At 34.8% G+C, this 23208-nt stretch overlaps 2 protein-coding genes across 2 annotated transcripts; both read right to left on the reverse strand.

Annotated features, from left to right (window-relative positions):
- Positions 1-5935: 5935 nt before the first annotated feature.
- LOC111366276 (WUSCHEL-related homeobox 1-like) lies at positions 5936-8959 on the reverse strand. The gene is made up of 4 exons (XM_022987008.1): positions 8271-8959; positions 7879-8199; positions 7407-7483; positions 5936-6558 (listed from the first exon to the last, which is right to left on the reverse strand). Exons 1-4 carry the CDS (start codon positions 8443-8445, stop codon positions 6112-6114), a joined length of 1020 nt encoding a protein of 339 aa, XP_022842776.1. The 5' UTR covers positions 8446-8959; the 3' UTR covers positions 5936-6111.
- Positions 8960-12026: 3067 nt separating this feature from the next.
- LOC111366287 (protein C2-DOMAIN ABA-RELATED 4-like) lies at positions 12027-23112 on the reverse strand. Its single transcript, XM_022987019.1, has 4 exons — positions 23097-23112; positions 22731-22964; positions 12760-12855; positions 12027-12497 (listed from the first exon to the last, which is right to left on the reverse strand). Exons 2-4 carry the CDS (start codon positions 22839-22841, stop codon positions 12207-12209), a joined length of 498 nt encoding a protein of 165 aa, XP_022842787.1. The 5' UTR covers positions 22842-22964; positions 23097-23112; the 3' UTR covers positions 12027-12206.
- Between the last annotated feature and the right edge of the window lie 96 nt (positions 23113-23208).

A 23208-nucleotide genomic window follows, 5' to 3' on the forward strand; every position in this document is an offset into this window, starting at 1 on the left:
CAAATTCGTTCGTTTACCGTGAAACTATAATCCCTTCGTCAATATGATCCGATCAATTACGAGATATGGAATTGTGTCAATCTCGATCATCGATCATATCTTTCACTCCACTATTAAGTCAATATAAATCGAAAACTCCTTTTCGACTTATGAGTACACCTTGGCCAAGGATTTGATCATTGACTTAATTGAATGAAACGCAGATCATAATCTCCTACTATCTAAGAGTGACGAATCCTTTATTGATCAATCACAACCTTCATACGATTCTTAACGTACCCGAACGATGTCGTATTAGCGGCCCTTTTCAAAGCAATATCCAACACCGCCAAAGTATGGCTGTCCTCATACAAGGTACCATGACGACCTCAAGTCAAATGACCAATTTCACTACCGAACGTTAGAGATTAACCACCGACACTCAGATAGTTATCCATGTGGAATCTCTCGACGGGTCTCCAATGTTTTGTTCTATAACAAACATCCACGTGTTCATTTAAGTGTCACCACACTTTAACTTGTGAGATCAGCTACTTACTTCACAAGTAAGAAATGCCACACGTGATGGTCTATCCGTAATAACGATATCCGTATCTCGTTATTACTTACGACCACGGATGATTTAATATTCAATTAGATATAATTTGTATCTCACAATCACAACTCCTTGTGATTAACAAATTACAAATACTTGAATCTACGGACTCTATTATTTATTTAATTGTCTATTAATTAAATAATAGATCTGTCATTTAATTGCATTAATTATATATAAAAGTATTTATGTCCAAAGTTGATTGGACTTAGGACATAATACTTACATCAAACCCAAAAATCACTCTAAGTTCCTGTAAATCATTTTTGAAGTAAGATACAAAACAAACCTATCAATAACCAAAAAGAAGAAGAAGAAAAGAAACAATAGTCATTTTAATATACTGACGACATTCAATTAAAAATTCATTTGATAACATTCAGAAACTTGATTAATTTTCTTAAGGAAGATAGAAAATTTATATATGAATATACAATAACAGGAACACAAAATTTCTCTCTCAGTGATATTGCACCTGTATGGCTCTTTCGATGAAACTAGGTAAAAGTCCACTGATTGAATGGAATTGGCCTAGGTTTGGGGGCTTTCGTTGGAGGTGTGGGTGGGCTCATAAGCTTCAGAGCCAAAGCAGACGAATGTGAAGTGTGCCTCTTGCTGTGAAACAGAGCCTTAGCCGGAGTCTCGCTCTAGTGCGCAGAAGCCGGATTTTGTGATGTTGATGCCTCGGAAACTAGAGATGGTGGATAGTGGACTAAAGCAGTCGGCAGTGGTGAGCTGACTGGCTCGAATGCTGGAGGTGAGCTCACTGGACCCAGCATTGAAATATTCTTCGACGACGATAGAGAAAGGAAGAGAGACGAGAGAAGATAGATGAGAGAAAAAATTGGAAAATGAAAACGGTGGGTGAGTGGTTAAAAGGATTTTGTATATAAAACGGTTTTTATATTAATTCTGTACTAATTAACTTAATAATTTTTAATTAACACTTGATATGTGAAATTTAAACTTAATTTCCTTATTTAAGAAAATTAGTCTTCAATTGTAGGTAATTTTCCCTTTTAAAAATATGGGTCAAGTTTTAAGTTGTCCGGCCCACTATAATTTGCTACTTGACAGAGTTGGGCCACTGCCTTTTTCCAGTAACCTAGACGTCAGCCTGTACAAGGCCTAGCCCATACTACGTTAGTAAATACGCTAGTTCTTTCTGAAAGACCCTAAGCTCATGTTTGGTTTAAATAAAAAATAAAAAATAAATTGATAAGAAAAATTAAGTCAAAATCAACAATTAATTTTAACTATATTTTTTATGAAATCCACAACTTTTGTCAACTTTTTAAATACAAACTCCATACTTCTTTTCTTTCCCCGTAATCATGTTGAACGGACAATTTAAAGCCTTGTTTGACACTTATTTATTTTATAAACATAACCAATCAAAATTATTTTATATTCATCACCTCGAATGACTCACAGATATTACTCGCTTATTCATCACTCACATAGCGTGCCACATCACTCAATTTTGTAACTAACTATTATCTTCCATCACTTATTGTAGTGTGTTATGTCACCCGAGTGCTCATGCTTATTGTAGTTTAACCCCATTATAATATATTTCCAAATAAGCTCTTAGTCTTTCTTAGAGCGTCTTTGAGGCAAAGCTTAAACCTCGGAAATATTTTCCCTTTATGATTTATTTTTCAGACCATTTTCAATTCAAATATGGTATTTGAAATTGAATGGTATTGCGTTATGCACATTTTGTCCGACTGGAAACCCTTGCTAGAAGGGGAATGTTAATTGATTTCTCAGGCCAGGTTTATGCACGGCCTCTATCTGATGAATCAACATTTCACAGTATGCTGTGTGTCCAGTGGCTAGCCTTCTTTGTGATCAGCACAAGCAATGGAGAAGCGGCACCCGGAAGGTATGTCTTCGTAGTACAACGGTTGGGTAAAAGTGACAAGGTCTTTTGATGTCAATTTTCGCGATTGTGCTGCTATCAAAATAAGTAATTTATTTTAGAATTTAATTGAACTTATAAGTGAATTTGTGTATTTTTAGTCAACTAACTTCATTCATATTATTCATCACTTGCTAAATGATAATAATAAGGTGCAAATCCACTATTCAGTTTTGGCGACAATAAACTCCCTAATTCATTGTCCAACAAAGTCTGTAATTCATTTTAATGCTGACGCTACATGCAAAAGCACAAGATATCAGATGCTGAATTTAAACCATAAGAGAGAAAAAATCTGGAGTAGTTGCCTGCTAAATTTGCCTTGTAGTCTAGGTATTGTCATTTTCTCTAGCAGGTGATGTGCCCTACCTCATTTAATTCGCCCTGCAAATACATATTACTCGTTGTACATTATATTTTTTTTGTCTTTTTGTTTGGTTCCTTAGTTATATGAAACAGCAAAGTTACACACCCATTTATCGAGTTAGAGAAAAGATATGTCATCGAATTTTGACATTACCCATTTATGAAAATAGTACACGTGTCCAATCTTTTATAAGAAAAATGAATACATTTTTTCAATAAACTTATAGCACGTTTAGCACAAGAAATTTATACTTACCCATCAAAAGATGGGAAATATCGTGAAAAGTATAAAGAAACTACATTTCAAGCATCCTAATCATACTCTTGTCAATCCCTTTCGGATTTCTACATCTAGAAGGAGATTAAGTAAATTTTCTACCATACCCAAAATTTAAGAAGTCCATAGCCTCATTATCGTCTCCATGAATATATAGATAAGCATCCTAGCATATTCTCTTATCCTCGAGCAATGCTAACACCTCATCATCACTTGCAATCTCCACCTTTAATAAAGACGATGGAGAGATCTCCTTTATCTACAAACCTTTACTGTTCAAGTCATTTTCTATTAATCGATGGACCAGATTTTCGTACATTGCCTCTCTAATACCAAGTACAGGATTAACCTGCTTCATTAATAGTCCATTAATGTCATAAAGTCACCTTCCAGATACCACTCAGGACCAACTTGTCTGATTGAGCTGACCTCTTATTTATCTACGTGTTTAGTTTGTTACTTTTTACTTGATTCGTTTTTAACTCCACAAACATTTTGAAGATTTGAGCTAAACTTGATTCTGTGACTCTTGAAAAAATTAATTAACTCCATGCTTCACTTGGTATTCATCCCAAATAGCTTTTAACTTATTTTTCCCGTATCTAAAGTAATCCTGCTTAATTATTTGCCCCAATGGCGGAGTTAGGCTCATTGCATTTTGCTTTATTTTTAGTCCTTTTCTACCTATATATTCAATATCAGTCTCTGGACATCAACATGCTGTGAGGAGAATTATTCAAAATAAGATTCAAAAGCATATATCTGATCGCTTAAACTTTTCAATGAAATAAATAATACGGTACGCACTACTCGACACAACTAAAGAATAAAAATGGACGTGATTTCGTGTGTCTACTTATTGAAGGTTTCATTAGTGGATGTTGGAAGGGAAAGTGAAAGATGAAATAGCAAGAAAATTAATCTTATTTGGTTGGAAGGGCAAACGTTATTAGGTAAGAAAGTACTGTGAAAACCTAATTTAATTTCAGTTTATAAATAATATATGGAACTTAAAGCTTTTCATGAACGCACTAATCAATTTACAATATGTATACAAATATTTATTTGTTCCATTGGAACAATGTCCCTTGTTCTTTCCTTTTTAACCTACTTTTCGCCTCCATGGAAAACACCCTGACCATATCCCTTCTGTCTCTCCTCCTTTCAACGTTTATTAAAATCTCGGTAGTCTTAATGAAAAGAAATAAAATATTAGCCCGAATTCTTTAATTGTAGGAACGTCTTCTTTTAAAACATATTTACGATAGTTTCTCAAAAAATCAATCATGAACTATATGCCGAAATCTCCAATCATAATAAGAATAATTACAACAAAAATCAACGTCTACACATTATATACATAATTTTAGCCCATTTAAGCCTCTTTTCCCCCCCTAAAATGCACTTTGAAATAGTATTTTAATGGAGAATATAGGTTAAAAAATAAAAATAATTTTTAGGTTTACGTGTAATATTATTTTATTGAAAAATGTGTAGTTGAAAATTAGAGAGTGAAAAATGTATTTTGAAAATAATAGACCAAACTAGGGGTTATCTTTAAGCTCCTATTTGGTACCGATTAAAATCTAAATTTTAATTTAAGTCAAAATAAATAATTCAATTCAACCTCATATTTTATGGGTTTCACAACGTTTTAATCACACATTTCATCAACTTCTACCAAAATTTGTTGAAAATGTGATTTTAATCCTCATGGGAGTTAATATCGGTGAAACCCTCATTTGATGCCAAAATTTTCTGCTCAATGCTGTTATCTTCAATATTAGATCCCGTGCTCATTCTAAAGCCTTTTTTCCCCTTTATATCTTAATCTAAATTATCTTGCATTTACCGGTTCAAAAACTTCATCTTCCATACTGTACATTGTATTCTAGATTATAAGCATAGGTTTATTAATTATCCGACAATATAATAAACATAGTCGGTGAAACCCTCATTTGATGCCAAAATTTTCTGCTCAATGCTGTTATCTTCAATATTAGATCCCGTGCTCATTCTAAAGCCTTTTTTCCCCTTTATATCTTAATCTAAATTATCTTGCATTTACCGGTTCAAAAACTTCATCTTCCATACTGTACATTGTATTCTAGATTATAAGCATAGGTTTATTAATTATCCGACAATATAATAAACATAATTTCTTTTTTAAAAAATTATTCAATTTTCAAAAAATAAGATCATGGTATACGCAGGATTATGCACTTTGACAGAAAGTGGTTGACTGATGAAGTAAAATAATATTAGTTGACAAGTTATGATTGGATAAAAAAATTGACTGTAATTAAAAAGTCTAATGACCAAAATGACCAAAATATCGTGTGACAATATGTAAATCTTTATGACACCGTGACATGATTCTACATATGTAAGATCGTGTACAAGACAGTATTGTCATTCTCAGTTTTGTCTTCATAAGCTAACCCTAGGCGTCGTTTTCCTTTTCAGTCAATTTTGTTTCCTTGGTATTTATGACAGGAATGTTTACAGAAATAAACATTATTATATTCATATATGTAACTTTGAATCCTCCCTTATCGAAATTCCAAGTGACTTCACAATCTAATTTCAGCACTTCATTTCCAAACCCTCAAAATTTCCCAATTCCTTCATTGGGAGACTAATCTATTTCTCTCTCTACGTATACATACGTATGTGTATAGAGAGAAGAGTATCTGTGTAAATAAACAAGTCCTACTCCTGTCAACATATATAGAGCCAGTATGAATGTTGCTAAAATCTAGCATTTCATCGATTCACCCAAAATGGTCCAAAAGCATTTTAAGGCAATCTTTTTGCATAGCCAAAATCTACCATTGAAATGTTACATCAAGATCAGCAAAAAAATTTCCTGTTTCCAGTTTCAAGCGAGTAAATACAAATCCATAGTTTTAATACATAGATACTGCTTTTTTATTCCATGCATATTAATTAATTCTTCAATGGTAGGAACTCAAAAAACTGGAAAGAAGTGAAGTTAGAATTCATGGCTGCTGCAGACATCTCCGTCTCATTCTCCGTTAAACCTTCGTTGTTACTGCTATAGCCATGGCCGCTTTGAAGAGGAAACAATTGAAGGGTCTGGAATTCCTCGTCTTGGGTTCCGATAAAAATATCAGAATATTGAGATTTGATGAGCTTTGGGTCGATTACTGTTACTGTTAATGGACAAGAAGCAGATGTAACATCAGGAGTTGGGTTCATTAGGTTTGTAGGAGACGATGAACAAGACAAGTGCATCATTTGCCACGTGGCATTCCTTTCTACTAGGGTCTTCCTTTGTTGTAATTCAGCAGCCTCATCGAACTGTACCCATCCATCTGACTTACATTCTGCTTCTGCTGCTTTTGCTGCCCTTTGTGTTAATGAAAGGGTTTTCTGATAATTAAATGCATGCCAATTAATCAAATATAAAATTAGAAAACACAATAAAATTCTCAAAATAGAATGTTATATATGACTAATGAGATTCTAGCATCTTATTTTTTAACATACCAAACAAACCATGTAGATTTACAACTGACATAGCCCCCTTTCCCTTCACTCAATGGTTTTCTAATAATTTAATCAACGCAGAACAAGAAAACACTGTACAAACTTTAACCTTAGTTTTGTATGCAATATTAGATCAAACTCAATAACACAATAGACGAGATATTAATTTCTTCTTTTCTTGTAATATAGGCGTTCCCAATGACATAGCTGCTTTCTTGACCTAAGTTTATTTCATCAGAAGTACAATGTCTAGGGGTTAAATGGTCTTATAACATTTAAGGTCAGACAGTATTATGGGTTCCCACATCGATTTTCCAAATGAATGAATAAGCACAGCATCCAAAAACCCTAGCATTGTTTCATAACGATAGCTGCCCCGACAAAAAGGAAGATATCCATCTTTTGGACCCTTTTCATCATTTCCAACAAATAAAACAAAGGTTTTGATGCTTCTCTATAGCAAAACCTAATTCTTAAATGATGATCATGTAATCATGTCGTTATTATTAGTTAATTAAAGGAATCTAATTGCTTTTCGGAGAAACTGATGTTTTTAATTCTGAGTTTAAGAGATCAAACTCAATAACACAATAGACGAGATATTAATTTCTTCTTTTCTTGTAATATAGGCGTTCCCAATGACATAGCTGCTTTTCTTGTTTTTCTATCTTTCCATAAATGGGATAGTTTTTTCCCCAGTAAAGACAAAGAGGAAAGAGGAAACAGACGACCTTTGCAGTTGTACTGCAGTTTATAGGAGATGCCCAATTTCCTGTCTGTTCACCTTCAAATCCTGTCCTGTTTGCATCTATGGAAAGATAGAAAAACAAAATGAAGGTAACTTTATAAAGAGAATCGGAATGGGAAAAGAATAAGTAATAAAAATCAAACAAAACATTATTGAAGGATAATCAAATGTATATCAAACAACTCTTCATCTGTCTGTCTCTTTTATCTCATGCATGAGTATTATTGATTCTTTAACTGTCATTAACTACTTAAAAGCCTTTGAAGAGCTATTGTTAAACTACGTGGTCTAAAGTTGTTTACTGGGAGACGGATTGTCTTTATTACGATTTGAACTCGAGATCTTCGCCGAGAATGACATTACTTGTAATCATTTCATCTAAAAGTTTTATATTTGCAAGTGTCTAGAATTAAGCAAGTAAAATCTAGTAATACTTCCCATCAATTGATTTGTACCTGCAGATTCTTTTTTTCCACCATTCTCCATGTTATTCCGGGGTGGTTCATTATCAGAGACAGATTCCAGCTGACGGCGGCGTTTTTGCCTCTCTCTAGCTTTATGATTCTGAAACCAGTAAAACACATTCTTTCCTTCAATCTTTCCATATCGTCGAAGTTGTGTAGTAATGTGCTGAATTTGCTCGGCCGAAGGAGTTCGAATGCCCCGTCGATACAGTTCTTCGAGGGTTTGTAGTTGATCTGGCGTAGGATTCCAGCGTGAGCTCGCTACAACCTGCTGTGTATTGAACTCTCTCTTATTTTTTTCAGTCACACCGGCTGAAATAAATAACCCAAAACCCCATTAAAGTATTCATACACAAAATAACAGAGAGAATAAAAAGACTTACAAAAACGGTGATTTAGAGAAAGAAGATTATTGTCATTTATACGGCCCAAGCAATGAGGGTTTGTGATGGTGGTGGTGGAACTAGCAGCAGGTCTTGGCGCGAGAGGCCGAAATCTCCAGCTGTTAATTGAATCTGGAATGCTATCAAAATCTCCTCCATCATTGTACCCCATCATCCAATTCTTCAACGAGAAAGATTTAGGGTTTGAAATCTTGGTGAATCAAAAATATAGGTTATTGGTGGGAATGGGGTATTTTGATCTGAGATGAAAAGAAAATAGTAGGTAGGGTATTTTGAGTTAGATAGAGATAGAGATTGAACGGTGCAGACAGAAAGAAAAAGGGAACACAGAAGGAATGGTGTTGGTTAAACTGAAACAAAGAGAGGACAGTTGACTAGACTACATCTCAAGGCTACATAGAGAGATAGAGAGCAAAGACGAAAATCAGAAGGAAAAAAAAAAAAAGAGCAGACAAATAATAGAAAGAGAGAGAGCGTGGAATTCTGGGAGTTATCGATGTATGTGAAGTAAAAACGACGTGACAATGATGAGGATTATGGCTCATCACCTCTTTACAGTATCATTTGTTATTCATCTTCTTCTTCTGTCCCTTTTACACTTATTCTCAATCCAAATTGCCCCTCTCTTTTCTCTGTCTTCTACCATTTTCTTTGTCTCACCCCTAAACCCCTTCTCTCTATGTGTGTCTCTGTGAGAGAGAAGATATTGCGGTCTGTATTATAAATTCTTTGCCAGCCTTATGGTAAACTTACCATGTCAAAAAAAAAAAAAAAAAAAAAAAAAATTTTTAAAATCTCAAGTTGAACAACGTATAAGAGTTTGAATTACTTTTTTTAATAATATTGACAATTTAAGATAGAGCTCTAAATTTTAATAACGAGTCTCCTATGGTTAGAAAAATATGACTAGGGCATGTGAGACAGATATCTTGTTCTTTTACTCTTTTAAGTTAACATTAACTAAAAGTTTTTGTATTGAATCTACATTGATTGGAGGTTTAGGTCTAACAAACGGTTCAAATTATAAATAAGTAAAAATGAAAAATAAATAAATGAATAGTACTTCTGATTTCATGAAATATTTAGATAAGGAGGGGGGGCATCTTATATATTATAGAGAGCATCTTTAAATTTAAAAAATAAAATTTTTTATGCACGCTAACAATTTTATCTATTTTGATTCTTAATTTTACTTTTCTCAAAAAATATTTCTTGATTTCTCCTCATATTTTATTTACTATAATTTTTTATATGTCAATGATGAATCAATTTAAATGTTGTTTAAATAGTTTAAAAAGTAGACTATTGAAATTTGTGACTTATTACAATTATTGTATAATAAGAATAGAGAGTGAATTTAACTTTCAAAATTTGGAGAGTTAAATGCACTATTTATTTTAAAAGTTAAAATAGAGAGAATATGAGTTTATTTTTAAGCATTAGCTCTTTAAAACAAAAAGTATTTTACATTTAGAGCGCATCTTGGAGACACTTAATAGTGGTTTGAAACATATATTTATTTTGTAGAATCTGTGTGTCAACCACTCATTTAAAAAATAATAATAATAACTTTTTAGTTAAAAAAAAAAAAAGAAACACCAAAGAAGACATCATTTCCAAAAATAAAAAGTAACTTTCAAGTGTAGTCAAACAATATGGTATACACAACCTTTTTCCAGCTAAGTTATTAATTTGAAATACTTCATAAAAAAAAAATTACACACTCTCTGATGAAAAAAAAAATATATATATATATATACACACACACACCCAACCCAAGCAGACATGTACAGTGGAGTAAATATATATTATCTTATGTGTGTATATATATTAATTTTGTTTCACGCCATACAGTTACTATTGTCCTTTTATACGAATACGATGCAAGAGAAGAGTGAAGAGGATCTAATAAAAATTACTGTCCCCATTTGAAATCTTGTCTGCGTGCATGCATGCATTTTAATAAATTCATGTCTTCCTTTACCGAATATCGTGTCCCCACTCACTCCAAAGATATCTCCCGATTCCCCCCCTCTGCATACCATTAATTATGACCAAATGATACCAAATATATACATACAATTCTATGTTTGTCTGTATGTGTTGGTGTAATCTAATGAGGTGGATTATAGAGTACTGAATAATATTATTGCGAGATAATGAAATAAATATTATTTCTATATTATTTCATACATTTTGATATTATGTACCAAACAGGTACATAGATAGCGTCTATATTACCATTAGGGTCAAAGTTTTTCGCATGAAAATGAAATTATGTAGTGCATCATGCGGCCATGTGTGTATTTATTATAAAAATGTGATGGTCAGCTTTGTTATTTTATTCGTAGAACAATATACGTATATATAGAAAAAGACTTCAATGATTTGACACGAAAATGGTAAACACTATAGTTGATAAGAAATTAAGTACTATATTGGAGGTGAAAAATCACACTTAGGAAAGATAAAAGTGTGACAACCAATTAATTTGTAATAATCTTATGAGTCATGATCTTTGGCTTGAGTTTATTCTTGATTAATTCTTATGCTTTGATGTAACCCCATGATTGTAGTAATTTGAATTATACCCATTAACCTGCTTCCCTAAGTTGGAGGGGGAATGATCGTGGACTCCCAGCTTGCTTCAAATTGTGAAGGACTCCATTCTCAATTGCTCGATGAAGGCATATATTGGTTGAGAAGTCAATGGAACATAACTAGCAATAAGAGAAACCATGGCTACCTTTCCACGAACAAGAGTTACACGTTAGGTCACTGTTGATAAAGTGCATTCCAAGTTGGATTGCCAATTGACCTCGACAATCAAAAAATGATGGTTTCTTATCTATGGTTAGATAATAATATACTTCGAAGTTGTGGACAAGAGGGAGTTGAGTTCTCATTTTTATTCAAGATTGAATTTCCATAGACCCTCCTTCATGGTTTCAGGTAACCACAATAACATCAATTAATGATTATATCGTTGTTTTCTCCAAGATTCACACAAGAGGTTGGAAACATTGTTTTCCTTTTTCATCGGTTATGTTTTAGCAGAACTATCATCAACAATAACGTGATGATAAAGTTCCAAACTTTTGATTAATGGAGTGATTCACTACAAGATTTTTTTTTCAAACTATTTTTGTCAAGTTGGAAATTTAACTTTGCTATTTATTATTTTTAAATAATTAGTCTCAAAGACTTGGTCATGAGTTCACGTGTACAAGGACCTAGTCTCTAGTTTTTTTATTGTTTTTCCTTGTCTTTAGGATTGTTCTACTTCTTTGTGAAAGTGGCAGATTTTTCTATAAACTTAGTTCAGTCATTGGCTATAAATGGCCCACTTTACATTTGAAGTATCAAATTTCTTTCCATTTTAGCAAGTGAACAGCAACAGTTTTTTTTCTTCTTCTTCTTAAGTGCCCAGTAGTTTATTTATTCCTGTCATTGACCAATCAATATCAGTGGCATCCGAGATACTGATAATTTTCTTTGCAATGACTAGTCGAAGAGGCAGGTAAATGGGAGTTACTGAAGATGAGAGGCTAAAATTTTGGCAACTTAGTCATTCATTTAAACACAAACCTTATCCACAAATTCAGTGAACTCTATTCTCCAAAAATATATTTTTCTTTTTCTTATTTTCAACCACACATTCTTCAATAATTAATATTACACAAAAACCCAAAATTTTTCCTTATTTTTTAACCACACATTCTTCAAATACTACGATTTAAAATACATTTTTTTCTCAAAATGCATTTTTAATGGAGCCCATACAAGGGCTTAACAAACTTTGTCCTGTTGAACAAACCTCACCACAAAAAACTGAGTGCAAATATTACTACAGCATTATAAGTTACCCAAAAAGAAAAAAAAAATGGAGGTACCAGAATAGACATTTCTTGCATTCTATATACATCTGGAGCCAGGGAGTGCAATCCACCCAAGCTGAATTTCCACTTCACCGCACTCCACATTTCTCAATCTCAGGCACATATCTTGCATCACCTTCTCGTCATTCCAGATCACGCAGTTCTCTTCAGCAAGGCAAATTGACCTCGACGGTTGTATTCTTGTTAGTATGGTACCACTGGGGAGGTTGTCTAACTTCATTCTCAAGACTTCTGCAAATGGTTTAATGTCAATTTCTGCATCTCCCATTTTGTCGTCCTTGGTGAATGTGTCGTGGTCATACACAGTCTGAAATCATACACGGGGATAAGAATACGCATCAGAGTGCTTATTATCCATGAAAAGAATACTGAAAATCCAATGCCATGATGCTATAAAGATTTAAGTGTTTAGCTATTCAAACTTGTAAATTTTATTTTGTCAAGAAGATAAATTACTTGGCTAAACAAATTACTAGACGATATAAAGTCAGAAATCTAAAGTAATCTAATAAATTCTTCTAACTCGTGTTATTTAGCAGTTGCTCAAAGTAAGAGCCAATGAACCCTACCAGCTTGATTGGAAGATTAGGATCTGCGACAGAAAGCGTCAAATCCTCGTTCCATTCAGGATTGACATCCTTTCTTATAACTCGAGTCTTCAATTTCTGCATGAAACAGCAAAATTAATATGTCAAAGCTTTATAAGGTGCTTCCAAGAAGTAAAATATTATTATAACAAGAAGAAAAATTTGCATCTCAATGCTGGCAGGACTTTCATATTGCCTATTTTACGGATAAGCTATCACCAGACCCTGTTTGGCACCCATTTCGTAATGCCATTTTTCCCAAACTTATTTTTAAGCACACATTTAACGGAACCCACAAACCTGTGAACTATTTGATTACAACTTTAAAGGAAAATTCGGTAAAGGCTGAGTTCCCAAAACACGTTGTCCTATCTAAACTCAGTATTCCAAGAAACCTCCATCTCAGTTACAAAAGAAAGCTGGTTAAACAAAATTCCGAATGACTCCTCCAGGGAAATCTCATTTACTCAAAACATCTCCCTAGAACCCTCAGTCTTCTCCCATCACCTACAACAACCTAGTAAGTGAATTAAGAAAAGTCCCCTGACAGGTTCAATTTAGCTATAATGCCCTCTTTATCAGCCGTAAACGTAGATCATATGAACAAGTTAATTATATGATATAAAGTTCAATTCTTTCAGTAGACTCACAAGCTACAAACTAAAAGAGGCTTAAAGTAAATATCAAGTTACCCCAGAACAAAAACTAATTTACATGACTCTCTTTCAAATGTGGCATCTAATCGTACCAATTGGCAACCATAAGTTTTAAAACGAAAATTTTCAAACTATGTTAAAACGTTTTTTTTTTTTTAAATTTGCGATTGACTACTTTAGCCACGTAATATTTTGGGACTCAAACGCTGCAGAGGTTCCGCCTGAAAGAAGCATTCTTTCAGGTGACATATTAGCCAGCCACGAAGATTTGGAGCAACTGATTGTGGAGTTTCAATACAAATTAGAGGATGAACGGGTCCTAACCTCATTTTGTATAAAACAGTAACAAAAAACTTAAAATTCCACTTGCGCCCATTTTGATTTGGATGTATCAGAAGCAAGAAATTGCAGGATAGTAAACTTTTACAGCAACTAAATGATTCTTTAAACAACATAGCCTTATCTGCACTTCTGTTCCAAGAAAAGCTTAGAGAAGAACATGAAACCTCCCGCGTTAAAAAACGCAGATTAGGAAATACCCAAAAGATCTTATAACTGTTAAGGGATAAGGGATCATATTCTTCCTGTTATTGATAGTATATCAATTACAGAGCATTAGGTGATTAACATTAGGAGTTGATGAGGTTAGTTTCTTTGTTTGCTGTATTCTCATCTCTTTATTTGTTATATTCTTGTCACATAGACTTGAATAAATAGGTTTGTACACTGTTAGTCAAATACAAGAAAAAACGTATTTTACTTTACATCATTTTCCATGTCCACGCCCGACTTCAATTAATTGAGCCTAAAAGCACAACTACCGAGATTTCCGATGAAAATCGATCCTTTAGCCTATTATTCCCGGCAATTGCTATAGAATGGAGTGATTTTCGCTAGCAGAAGAGAATTGGTCGAAGATAAGAGGCTACACACTAAAGGGAGACCTTAGCCTTGGTTGCCTAAATCTTATTCTGTCAGAATCTTTTTGGAGGCCTTGGTGGTCTCATATTATTTAAAATCGTTTACGCCAAGTATAGGCTCAGGAAGCAAACAACAACTACTTGCTGTGGATCCTGGAGCGAAATGAGAATTTTTCAAATGGTCGCCCCCCGTCCTTTCTTTCTCCCGATCCGATAGCGAGTAGCAGTTCAATTCCAACCCTATTCTGTATATTCAGGAACAGGACTATCAAATGTTCGACTGTGAAACCCATCAGGGATTGGTTTGGTATGCATTTAGAAAGTGTTCGGTGGAATATCTATCTTTCTTTTTTATTTCATATCTAATGTAAAAAATAGAAAAGTTTTCTTGTTATTCGTAGAGGAGTCCGCTGGCAGAGTACTTCATTGAGTCAAAAGCTATATCCTTCCTGTTGTTGAAGCGCCCGCATTAACGCACAATGCCTAATCCCCCAACATGCTCAAGAATCGAGAGACGTCCAGTCCCTGGACGGTTGGAGGGGAGGCTCAAGCAGAGGCCCATTTACTTATGTTTCCAATGGTACTATGATTCCTATTCTTATCCTTCCATTCCCTCCTGTAGTAATCGTTGCAATCGATGTTTGATCCCTAAGAGAAGGAAAAGATCTTACTTTTTTGAAGAACCAAAAATTGACTAAGGACAGAAGCAAGCTACAAACCTCCCTCATAGTTGGGATTCAAGTCTTATGGCGGAACCAACTTCAACTGTACCAACCCGGATATACTTGTTCAGTATGAGTTTGGTCAGCGTACTGTGACTCAGGGGGCTCATCGAAAATGAATAAATCTGGCGGCAAGCCTTAGTCCCTTAATGGGATTACTTTAACACAACCTGAGGCTTAAGAAAGGCCACCATTGGAAAATATGGGAAAGATGAGAATATAACGTTCGAAGGATATTTATATTAGCGACTAGAAGATATGAGTCACCTTTCCCAAGGAAGGCACTGTGGGAATTTGGAGCGAATCGAGCTTAGTTTGACTTTCGTGGATTAAAAAAAACAGCTTTAGCTAAGATTTGTGACAACGGCATCTCGAGGACTTCTCATCCTAATCTTATTCCAATTTGTTTAAGATAACTGGGATAGAACTGGATTAACCAGACAGCTCAACCCTACAGAATCCGATTTGTGGCATCTTTGATGGACAGAGGGAAGTGACATATATTATATATATGCCCCAGACTCCATTCTTTAGAAATTCGCCGAGTTGGTCTCCTTATTGGCCTCGGACCAATGGAGCTATTGAAAGCCGTCCTAGAAGCGTCAAGAAGGCCCTTTCTTTTGAACCATGAATTCGGGATGAAGATGGGGCCAAAAAACAACCTTTTCAGCCCTTTCCTTTATCTCGCAATGCCCTCTTAGCACAAGGCAATTGAAATGGTACAGGAAAGGATAGATAACTATTGAGTATGCCCATCGAACTTTCATAGAAGAGAACGTGAAGGAGGACGTAAGGTAAGCCCTTACTTTTTCCCGTTTGGGAGAGTCACTTTCCACGGTCTGCTATTCCTTTCCTAAACAAAGGCTTTGCTTGTGAAAAACAAGTGAAGAGTTCCATCCGATTGCCCGATTCTATTCCTATTTCCTGATTCTATCTCGTCTTATTGGTCATTACATTGCTTATTCCTCCAACTCTTTCTTCTTAAATAGCAATAGCATCAGAGTCGTTCACGAGAACTACCAATTCTATTCCGAAACTCTTACCATACTTCTTGAGGGGAGGTTGAAAAAGGCTGTTACAGAATAAGCTACAGTCTTTAGGCCTCCAATTGCAAACTTTTACCCATAAAAAAAGATAAATTAAAAGAGGAGGAAAAGGGAAATGAGGATTGTCAGAACATGCTACCCGCTTGCTTCGCTTCAAGTTTGAATGCCCCTATTAGAGCCATAGACAACAATATGTCAAACACCTCAACAGCTATTGTTCTTCCTTCATCCATTTCACCCTCTACAACATCATCCCATCATTCTTTTACTATAAAACTTAATTCCAAAAATTATTTAGCTTGGAAAGCTCAATTTTTACCACTACTCAATTATCAAAACCTTAAAAGGCTTAATTGATGGAACTGAACTTGCACTACCTAAAACCATTACTTCCACCACCAATCCACCTGAGATGAAACCCATACCTGAATATCTTAACTGGTATAAAAATGATCAAATGCTCCTTGCTTGGTTATTGTCCTCACTAAGTGAAGAGATTTTTCCTTATGTGATTGGACTTGATTTGTCCTTTGCTGATTGTGATGCCTTATCAAAATCCTTTGGTTCATTTTCACAAAAATGGCAACTCCAACTTCACATAAAATTGCAAGAATTGAAGAAGCATGATTTATCTATGTTTGCTTTTCTCCAAAAGGCAAAATCACTAGCTGACGAACTCGCCACTGCTAGTCACACTATTTCGCCTGCAGAATTCAATGCGATTATTTATCACAACATTGAAACAAAATTTCATGCTATCATAACTGCTCTTAATATGAGACATGAGCCTGTCTCATTTCATAAACTCCAAAGGCACCTTATTACCCATGAGATTCTCCTAAAAAGTTGTCAAGAATTACCTATTGCGAATGCTGCCTATAAAGCCTCTTCCATGACACAACTGCCTTAGTTGTCAACTTCTGTGCCAAGTACCATATCGGGTCCTTTTCAGCCTTCATTCCCACGACGTGGCAAAGTTACCTATCATATTTGTGGGTTTAAGAATCACAAAGCAGATAAGTGTCGACGCCGCTACACCCGAGACATAATTCATCACGCCAGGCTCCTCAAGCACACATGATGTGCACGGCACCCTCTTCTTCGCCAGTGTCAAACAATCAATTTTATCAAGGTACTCAATTTTTTTCCTTGGATACCAGACACTGGAACAACGCATCAACTTACTCCAGGTATAGAAATTTTAAGTGTTGCTCATGATTACAAGGGTCCTGATCAATTGCGAGTTGGAAACGGACAAGGGTTGCCAACAGTTCACACAGGTACCGCCAACTATCATTATTCAAATCGCAATTTTATTTTAAACAATGTTCTTCATTTACCTAAGTTTCAACAATCTCTCCTTTCAGTCTAAAAATTCCCCAAGGATAACAAATGTTTCTTTGAATTTTGGCTACTCATTTTTTTGTTAAGGACCAGGCGACCAAGGAAATCCTACTCAAAGGTCCGAGTGAACATGGCATGTATATTTTTCAATCACCAAGGAAAGAGGTTAATGTGGCTAAAGTTGTTCCACTCTCGACTTGGCATGCAAGACTGGGACATCCTCATCACCAAACAGTTTCCTCCATTTTAAAATCTAATAATTTATAGAGTTCTAGTATTTCTAAATCGTCGTCTTGTTTAGCGTGTCCTTTAGGCAAGTTATCTAAAATTTCTCTAGCTTCTGTAGAACATAAAAGGTGTCATTTGATATTGCCACTCTGATGTTTAGGGTCCAGCATCTATTTTATCTTCTTTGGGTCACATATTTTATTATCTTTGTTGGAGATTTTTGGGTTTATTTCCTTAAAAATAAAAATGATTTATTTTCTATTTTTCTTAATTTTCAATCTTTTGTTGAAAGTCAATTTCTAACAGAAATTCGTTCTTTTCATTTTGATTGGGGAGGTGAATATCAAAAATTAAATAAATATTTCACCCAACATGGCATTATACATCGCCTTGCTTGTCCATATACCCATGAACAAAATTGTGTTGCTAAAAAAAAAAAATTCGACATCCTGTTGACACTAGGCTTACTCTTTTAGCTCATGTGTCTACTCTTCTTGAACATTCGCTATATGCTTTTGATTCCGGCACAACTCTAATAAATAATTTACCTACACCAGTTCTGCAAAATTTGTGCCCATTCAAAAAATTATTTCATGTCTTACCGAACTATTCTGAATTCAAAATATTTGGTTGTGCAATATTTCTTTTATTAAGACCTTATAATAAACAAAAAATTTCTTTCCGTAGAAAAGTTTGCGTATTTTTGGGTGAGTCTCCTAATCACAAAGGATTTCAATGTCTTGATTTGGAAAGCAATAAAATCTACATTGCTAGACACGTCTACATCTTTTCGTTGGCTTACTGTGACGCATACATGCCATGCAATTTGGATTCTCTACAAGGTAAGATTTCCTTATCTCCACCGAATTCCTCATCTCACCAAATTTCCTCAAATACTGCCTCAACCTCCTCAAATAACATCAACTCTTCCTCTTCAAATAATTCTTAAACTAATTCTCCTGCTTCATCACGTCCCCAGCAATCATCAAGTCCTATTTTATCTCGACTTTCCTCATCCCACCAAACTTCCTCTCTTTCCTGTTCCTCATCTCACATTATTTTTCAAACTTCTAATCCCTCTCAAACTCTATTTCGACAGCGTACCCACGTCAGTCTCAACTTGGTTTTTTATCTTTCCCATTCTCAAAATTCTTCTCCACAAAAATCAGACCATAATTCCACCCCCCCCATCGTACACATCCATGCAACTTTGAACTAACACTCATTCCAAATGCCAAGAACATCTTGCATATCACTCATCTACCCCAAATTATCTTGATACTGAACCTCTTAGGAGTGTAAGCGATCTGATTTTATCGATTTTTGACAAATTTTCAAACCAAACCGTTTTAACCGGTTTGAGAAAAACTCAAACCTAAACCTAACGGTTTGGTCCGGTTTAAAACCGCCGGTTTCGTCGTATATTTTTTTATCAGTATACTTTTATGACATTAATTCATTGAATTCAATATGTATTTATATCTTACTAACAATAAATCTAAAACAATCTAAGTCCTTGTTTCAACCAAATTTTTGGGACAAAAAAATGAAAATTTGGACGGTTATCACACAAGTCCAACCGCATTTGTTGACCTGTTGTTTCATGCATGGGACCCAACCTCCTTTCCAGTGGTCAATTTTCTCATTATGATAACATGAAAAATATAGCTCGAACAAGGGCTAAATATATCTATTATAACTTTAAATATCTACTAAATCAAAATGAAATCACAATAAACTAAAACATAGTTTTTTTCACCTTTTTTAGGCTAATGACGTTATGATAACGTTACAATACAAGTCTACTAAATGAGATATAATGCCAAAAAAAAATCAATCCAACAAGACCTCGTGAACATCATATTTGAAACACGTTTATTGATTAGACAAAAAGAATAATCAACCACAATAATAAATCAGTTATTTATAATATATAAACATAACAATTACACAAGCTTAAGTTTGTATGTTGTTACGAAACGCATTTAATTTCAGATTCTTACCTCAGTTTGCTCAAAAAAATTATTGATTTGAAACTTTATTCATAGTAAATATTATCACCGAAGGTTTAGGATCTCCGTCTCTGATTTGGTGTAATGGACTACAATTCAACTTTGAAGAGACGTAAAAAATCTGAAGAAGAAGTGTGTGTGGTGCCGATGACTCAAGACTGTGTCGGGTGTCAGCTGGAGTTCATCTGAATTCTGAAGAGGAAAATGACTTTTAATAGATTATGTTAGTTTTGAGATTATTAGATAAAAATTAGGATTATTAGGTAATAATAATATATATGTATTAGAAAATTAGAAATTGATAAAAATACCCACAAATGACAAAACTATTGAATTTTACATATTTGGATGAATTTTCAAAAAAAATTCATTTTTTCATTTTTTTTATTTTTATATATTTTTTGCTGGTCCGATTTGGTTTTAAACCACAATTAAAATTCTCAAACCTAAACCAAACCATTTTGACCGGTTTGATTTGGTTCAAAATCATTTCGTTGACCAGGTCCACGTGTCACCAAACTGACGGTTTCTAAAATGCGGTTTCGATTCGATTTTCCGGTTTTGCGGTTTTTGCTTACAGCCCTAGAACCTACCATCTTTAAACAGGCTCGTAAATATCCTAAATGATTGGAGGCGATGCATGTTGAACTTAAAGCTTTACATGACAATCGCACTTGGTCATTGGTTCCTCAACCTGCACACAAAAATGTCATCACTAATAAATGGATTTTCCGTATTAAAAGACATAAAGATGGCAACATTGAGTGCTACAAAGCTCGTCTAGTTGCAAAATGATTTAGTCAAAAAGCCAGTTTTGATTATCAAGAAACCTTCGGCCCTATTGTGAAGGCAACTACCATTCACATGGTCTTGTCTTTTGCTACTGTTCCCCATTGGCCATTACATCAAATTGACTTATCGAATGCCTTCCTTCATGGTTCACTAGAAGATGAAATTTATATGGAGCAACCAATTAGATTTATTAATTCTTCTAAACCGGATCATGTGTTTAAGCTTCACAAGTCCCTCTTATCTCAAGCAAGCCCCACAGGCATGGTATTCACGTTTGAGCAGTTTTTAATGCAAGCTTGGTTTTATTCATTCTAAAGCTGACATTTCATTATTCTTTCTACAAAGGGGTGCTCATCGCATTTTTATATTGGTGTATGTTGATAATTTTATCATCACTGGTTCTTCTCCTTCCCTCATTGCTAATCTTATGCAGCAGCTTCAATTAGAATTTCCTGTGAGAGACTTAGGCAGACTTAATTATTTTTAGGGGATAGAAGTTAATTATCTTACAGATGGCATTTTATTATCTCAAGAAAAATATATCGCAGACTAGTTAGAATGTACTGGTATGTCCCAATGAAAGCCTTGTTCGACTCCAACTTCTACCTCTCATTCTCTTTCAAAATAGGTTGGCGCATTGTTACAAAATGGTGATGATTATCATCGGGTCATTGGACCTTACAATATGTAACACTGACTAGACCAGACATCTCCTTCGCAATAAATAAAGTGTCAGTACATGCACTCACCAACAGATGATCATTGGAAGGCTATTAAACGCCTACTACAATATCTTCAACATACTACTCGGCTTGGCTCATTCATCACCAAACATTCAGATTTTCAAATTCATTGCTTCAGTGACAGTGATCGGGGCAGTTGTCCTGATGATTGAAGATCAACAAATGGTTACGGTATATTTATTGGAAATAATCTGATTTCTTGGATGGAGAAAAAATAACCAACGGTTGCTGGTTCTTCAACTGAGAGTGAGTATAAAGCGATCGCCTATGCAACTTCAAAATTCTTGTGGATACAATCTTTGCTTACGGAACTGGATTGTTTATCTCCTTCCTGTGCCATTCTGTGGTGTGACAATGTGGGAGCAATCTACCTTATAGCTAACCCCATATGTCACGCTCGTACGATATTGTGTCTAATGTCCAAACCAATGGCTTGAGGGGAGGAGGGGGTGTTAAGGGATAAGGGATAACATTCTTTCAGTTATTGATAGTATATCAATTACCGTGTATTAGGTGATTAACGTTAGGAGTTGATTAGGTTAGTTTCTTTGTTTGCTGTATTCTTATCTCATAGACTTGTATAAACAGGTTTGTATACTTTCATTCAAATAAAGGAAAAACATATTTTACTTTTCATCATTTTCCTCTACAATAACTACATTCGTTCTTCATTGGATGCTCCCATGAAAGAAAAACGTTGACATAAATCTAAGCAAGATTTCGATTACTTCGTTTCTAGTTTAGTGAAAATGGAAAGCAAGTCAAGATTGGAATGAGAAAAAAAAGGAACACTTAAAGCCTGCTTGAGAGTTGTTTTCCCCGTTTTTGAGTGGCACCATTTAATAGAGGTTGGAAAAACCGGTGCTTGCAAGTTTTTTTGGCCGCTAAACCACCCAAAACCTATGTAATGTAATTTTTACCATTTCTCTCAACCCACCAAATCAGGGGTATTAGCCCGTTCTCAAATTCTCCTTTAACTTTACCATCTATAAAATAATTATTCCCAAGCAAACATATTTTGTTGAAAACTAATTTGTAAATAAAAATAATTAAGAGAGAACCAACGGGGAAGTCTAAAAGGCCAAGCAGAAAATTTGCACATATCGTAGCGGTCTGACGAAGATCAGAAACAATATAATCTAACTCTGCAACATAAGTTTCCAACATTTCGCGTTTCTGTATCTCGTCTCAATCCTTACGAAACCACAAGTTACCATGTCTCTCGTTGCAGCTTAATTTGATTAAGCCCCTGTTTTAACTATTCAGTGGCGCACTTTTTAATAACCATTACACACTCGTAAACTATCTCAATTGAGTTTCACAAGAAATCCCCCATGAACAATCCAGCGAAGCATCCAAAAGACCCAATCCATACGTACAAAATTGCAATCCAAGCGACTAAGACACTTGAAAAACAACATATTCAAAAACAAATATCTTAATCGCCACAAATAACTTCAAATGAAAGTGAGCAAGAAATGTGAACCGACCTGTTTACCCATTTTGACAACAACGTAAGGATCGCTACTTCGTACATCCCGAACAGCAAGATTAACACCTCTCTTGACCCGAATTCTAAGAAGTCCCAAAAGATTATCCATCTGAGATTTTGATGCACTTCCAGGAGATGAAGATGTTGGCGTTCTTGGTGACCCAATCTATATTAGCCCTTCCCTTCCTCGTGGGGTCCTATTTACTTCTACCAAATCAAGCCGCCCTTTTCTCTGAAAGAATATGCAAATCGTAATAATCAGATAGTAGAATATTACACCAACCAATAATAAAGGCTTGACTTTTAATGGGCAAAAAATGGGGCCGCATTTCTTCTCTGATTAAACAATCCATTTGGGACCTACTTTACGGAATCTTCAATAGAAATTGCTCCAGCGTACGCTGGATCTAACTAGACACTTTACCCATTTATGATCATTTGATCCAGTCAAGATAAATTTGTTGTTGACCACGAAT

Source organism: Olea europaea, chromosome 2, assembly GCF_002742605.1.
Source record: "Olea europaea var. sylvestris chromosome 2, O_europaea_v1, whole genome shotgun sequence".
NCBI lineage: Eukaryota > Viridiplantae > Streptophyta > Magnoliopsida > Lamiales > Oleaceae > Olea > Olea europaea.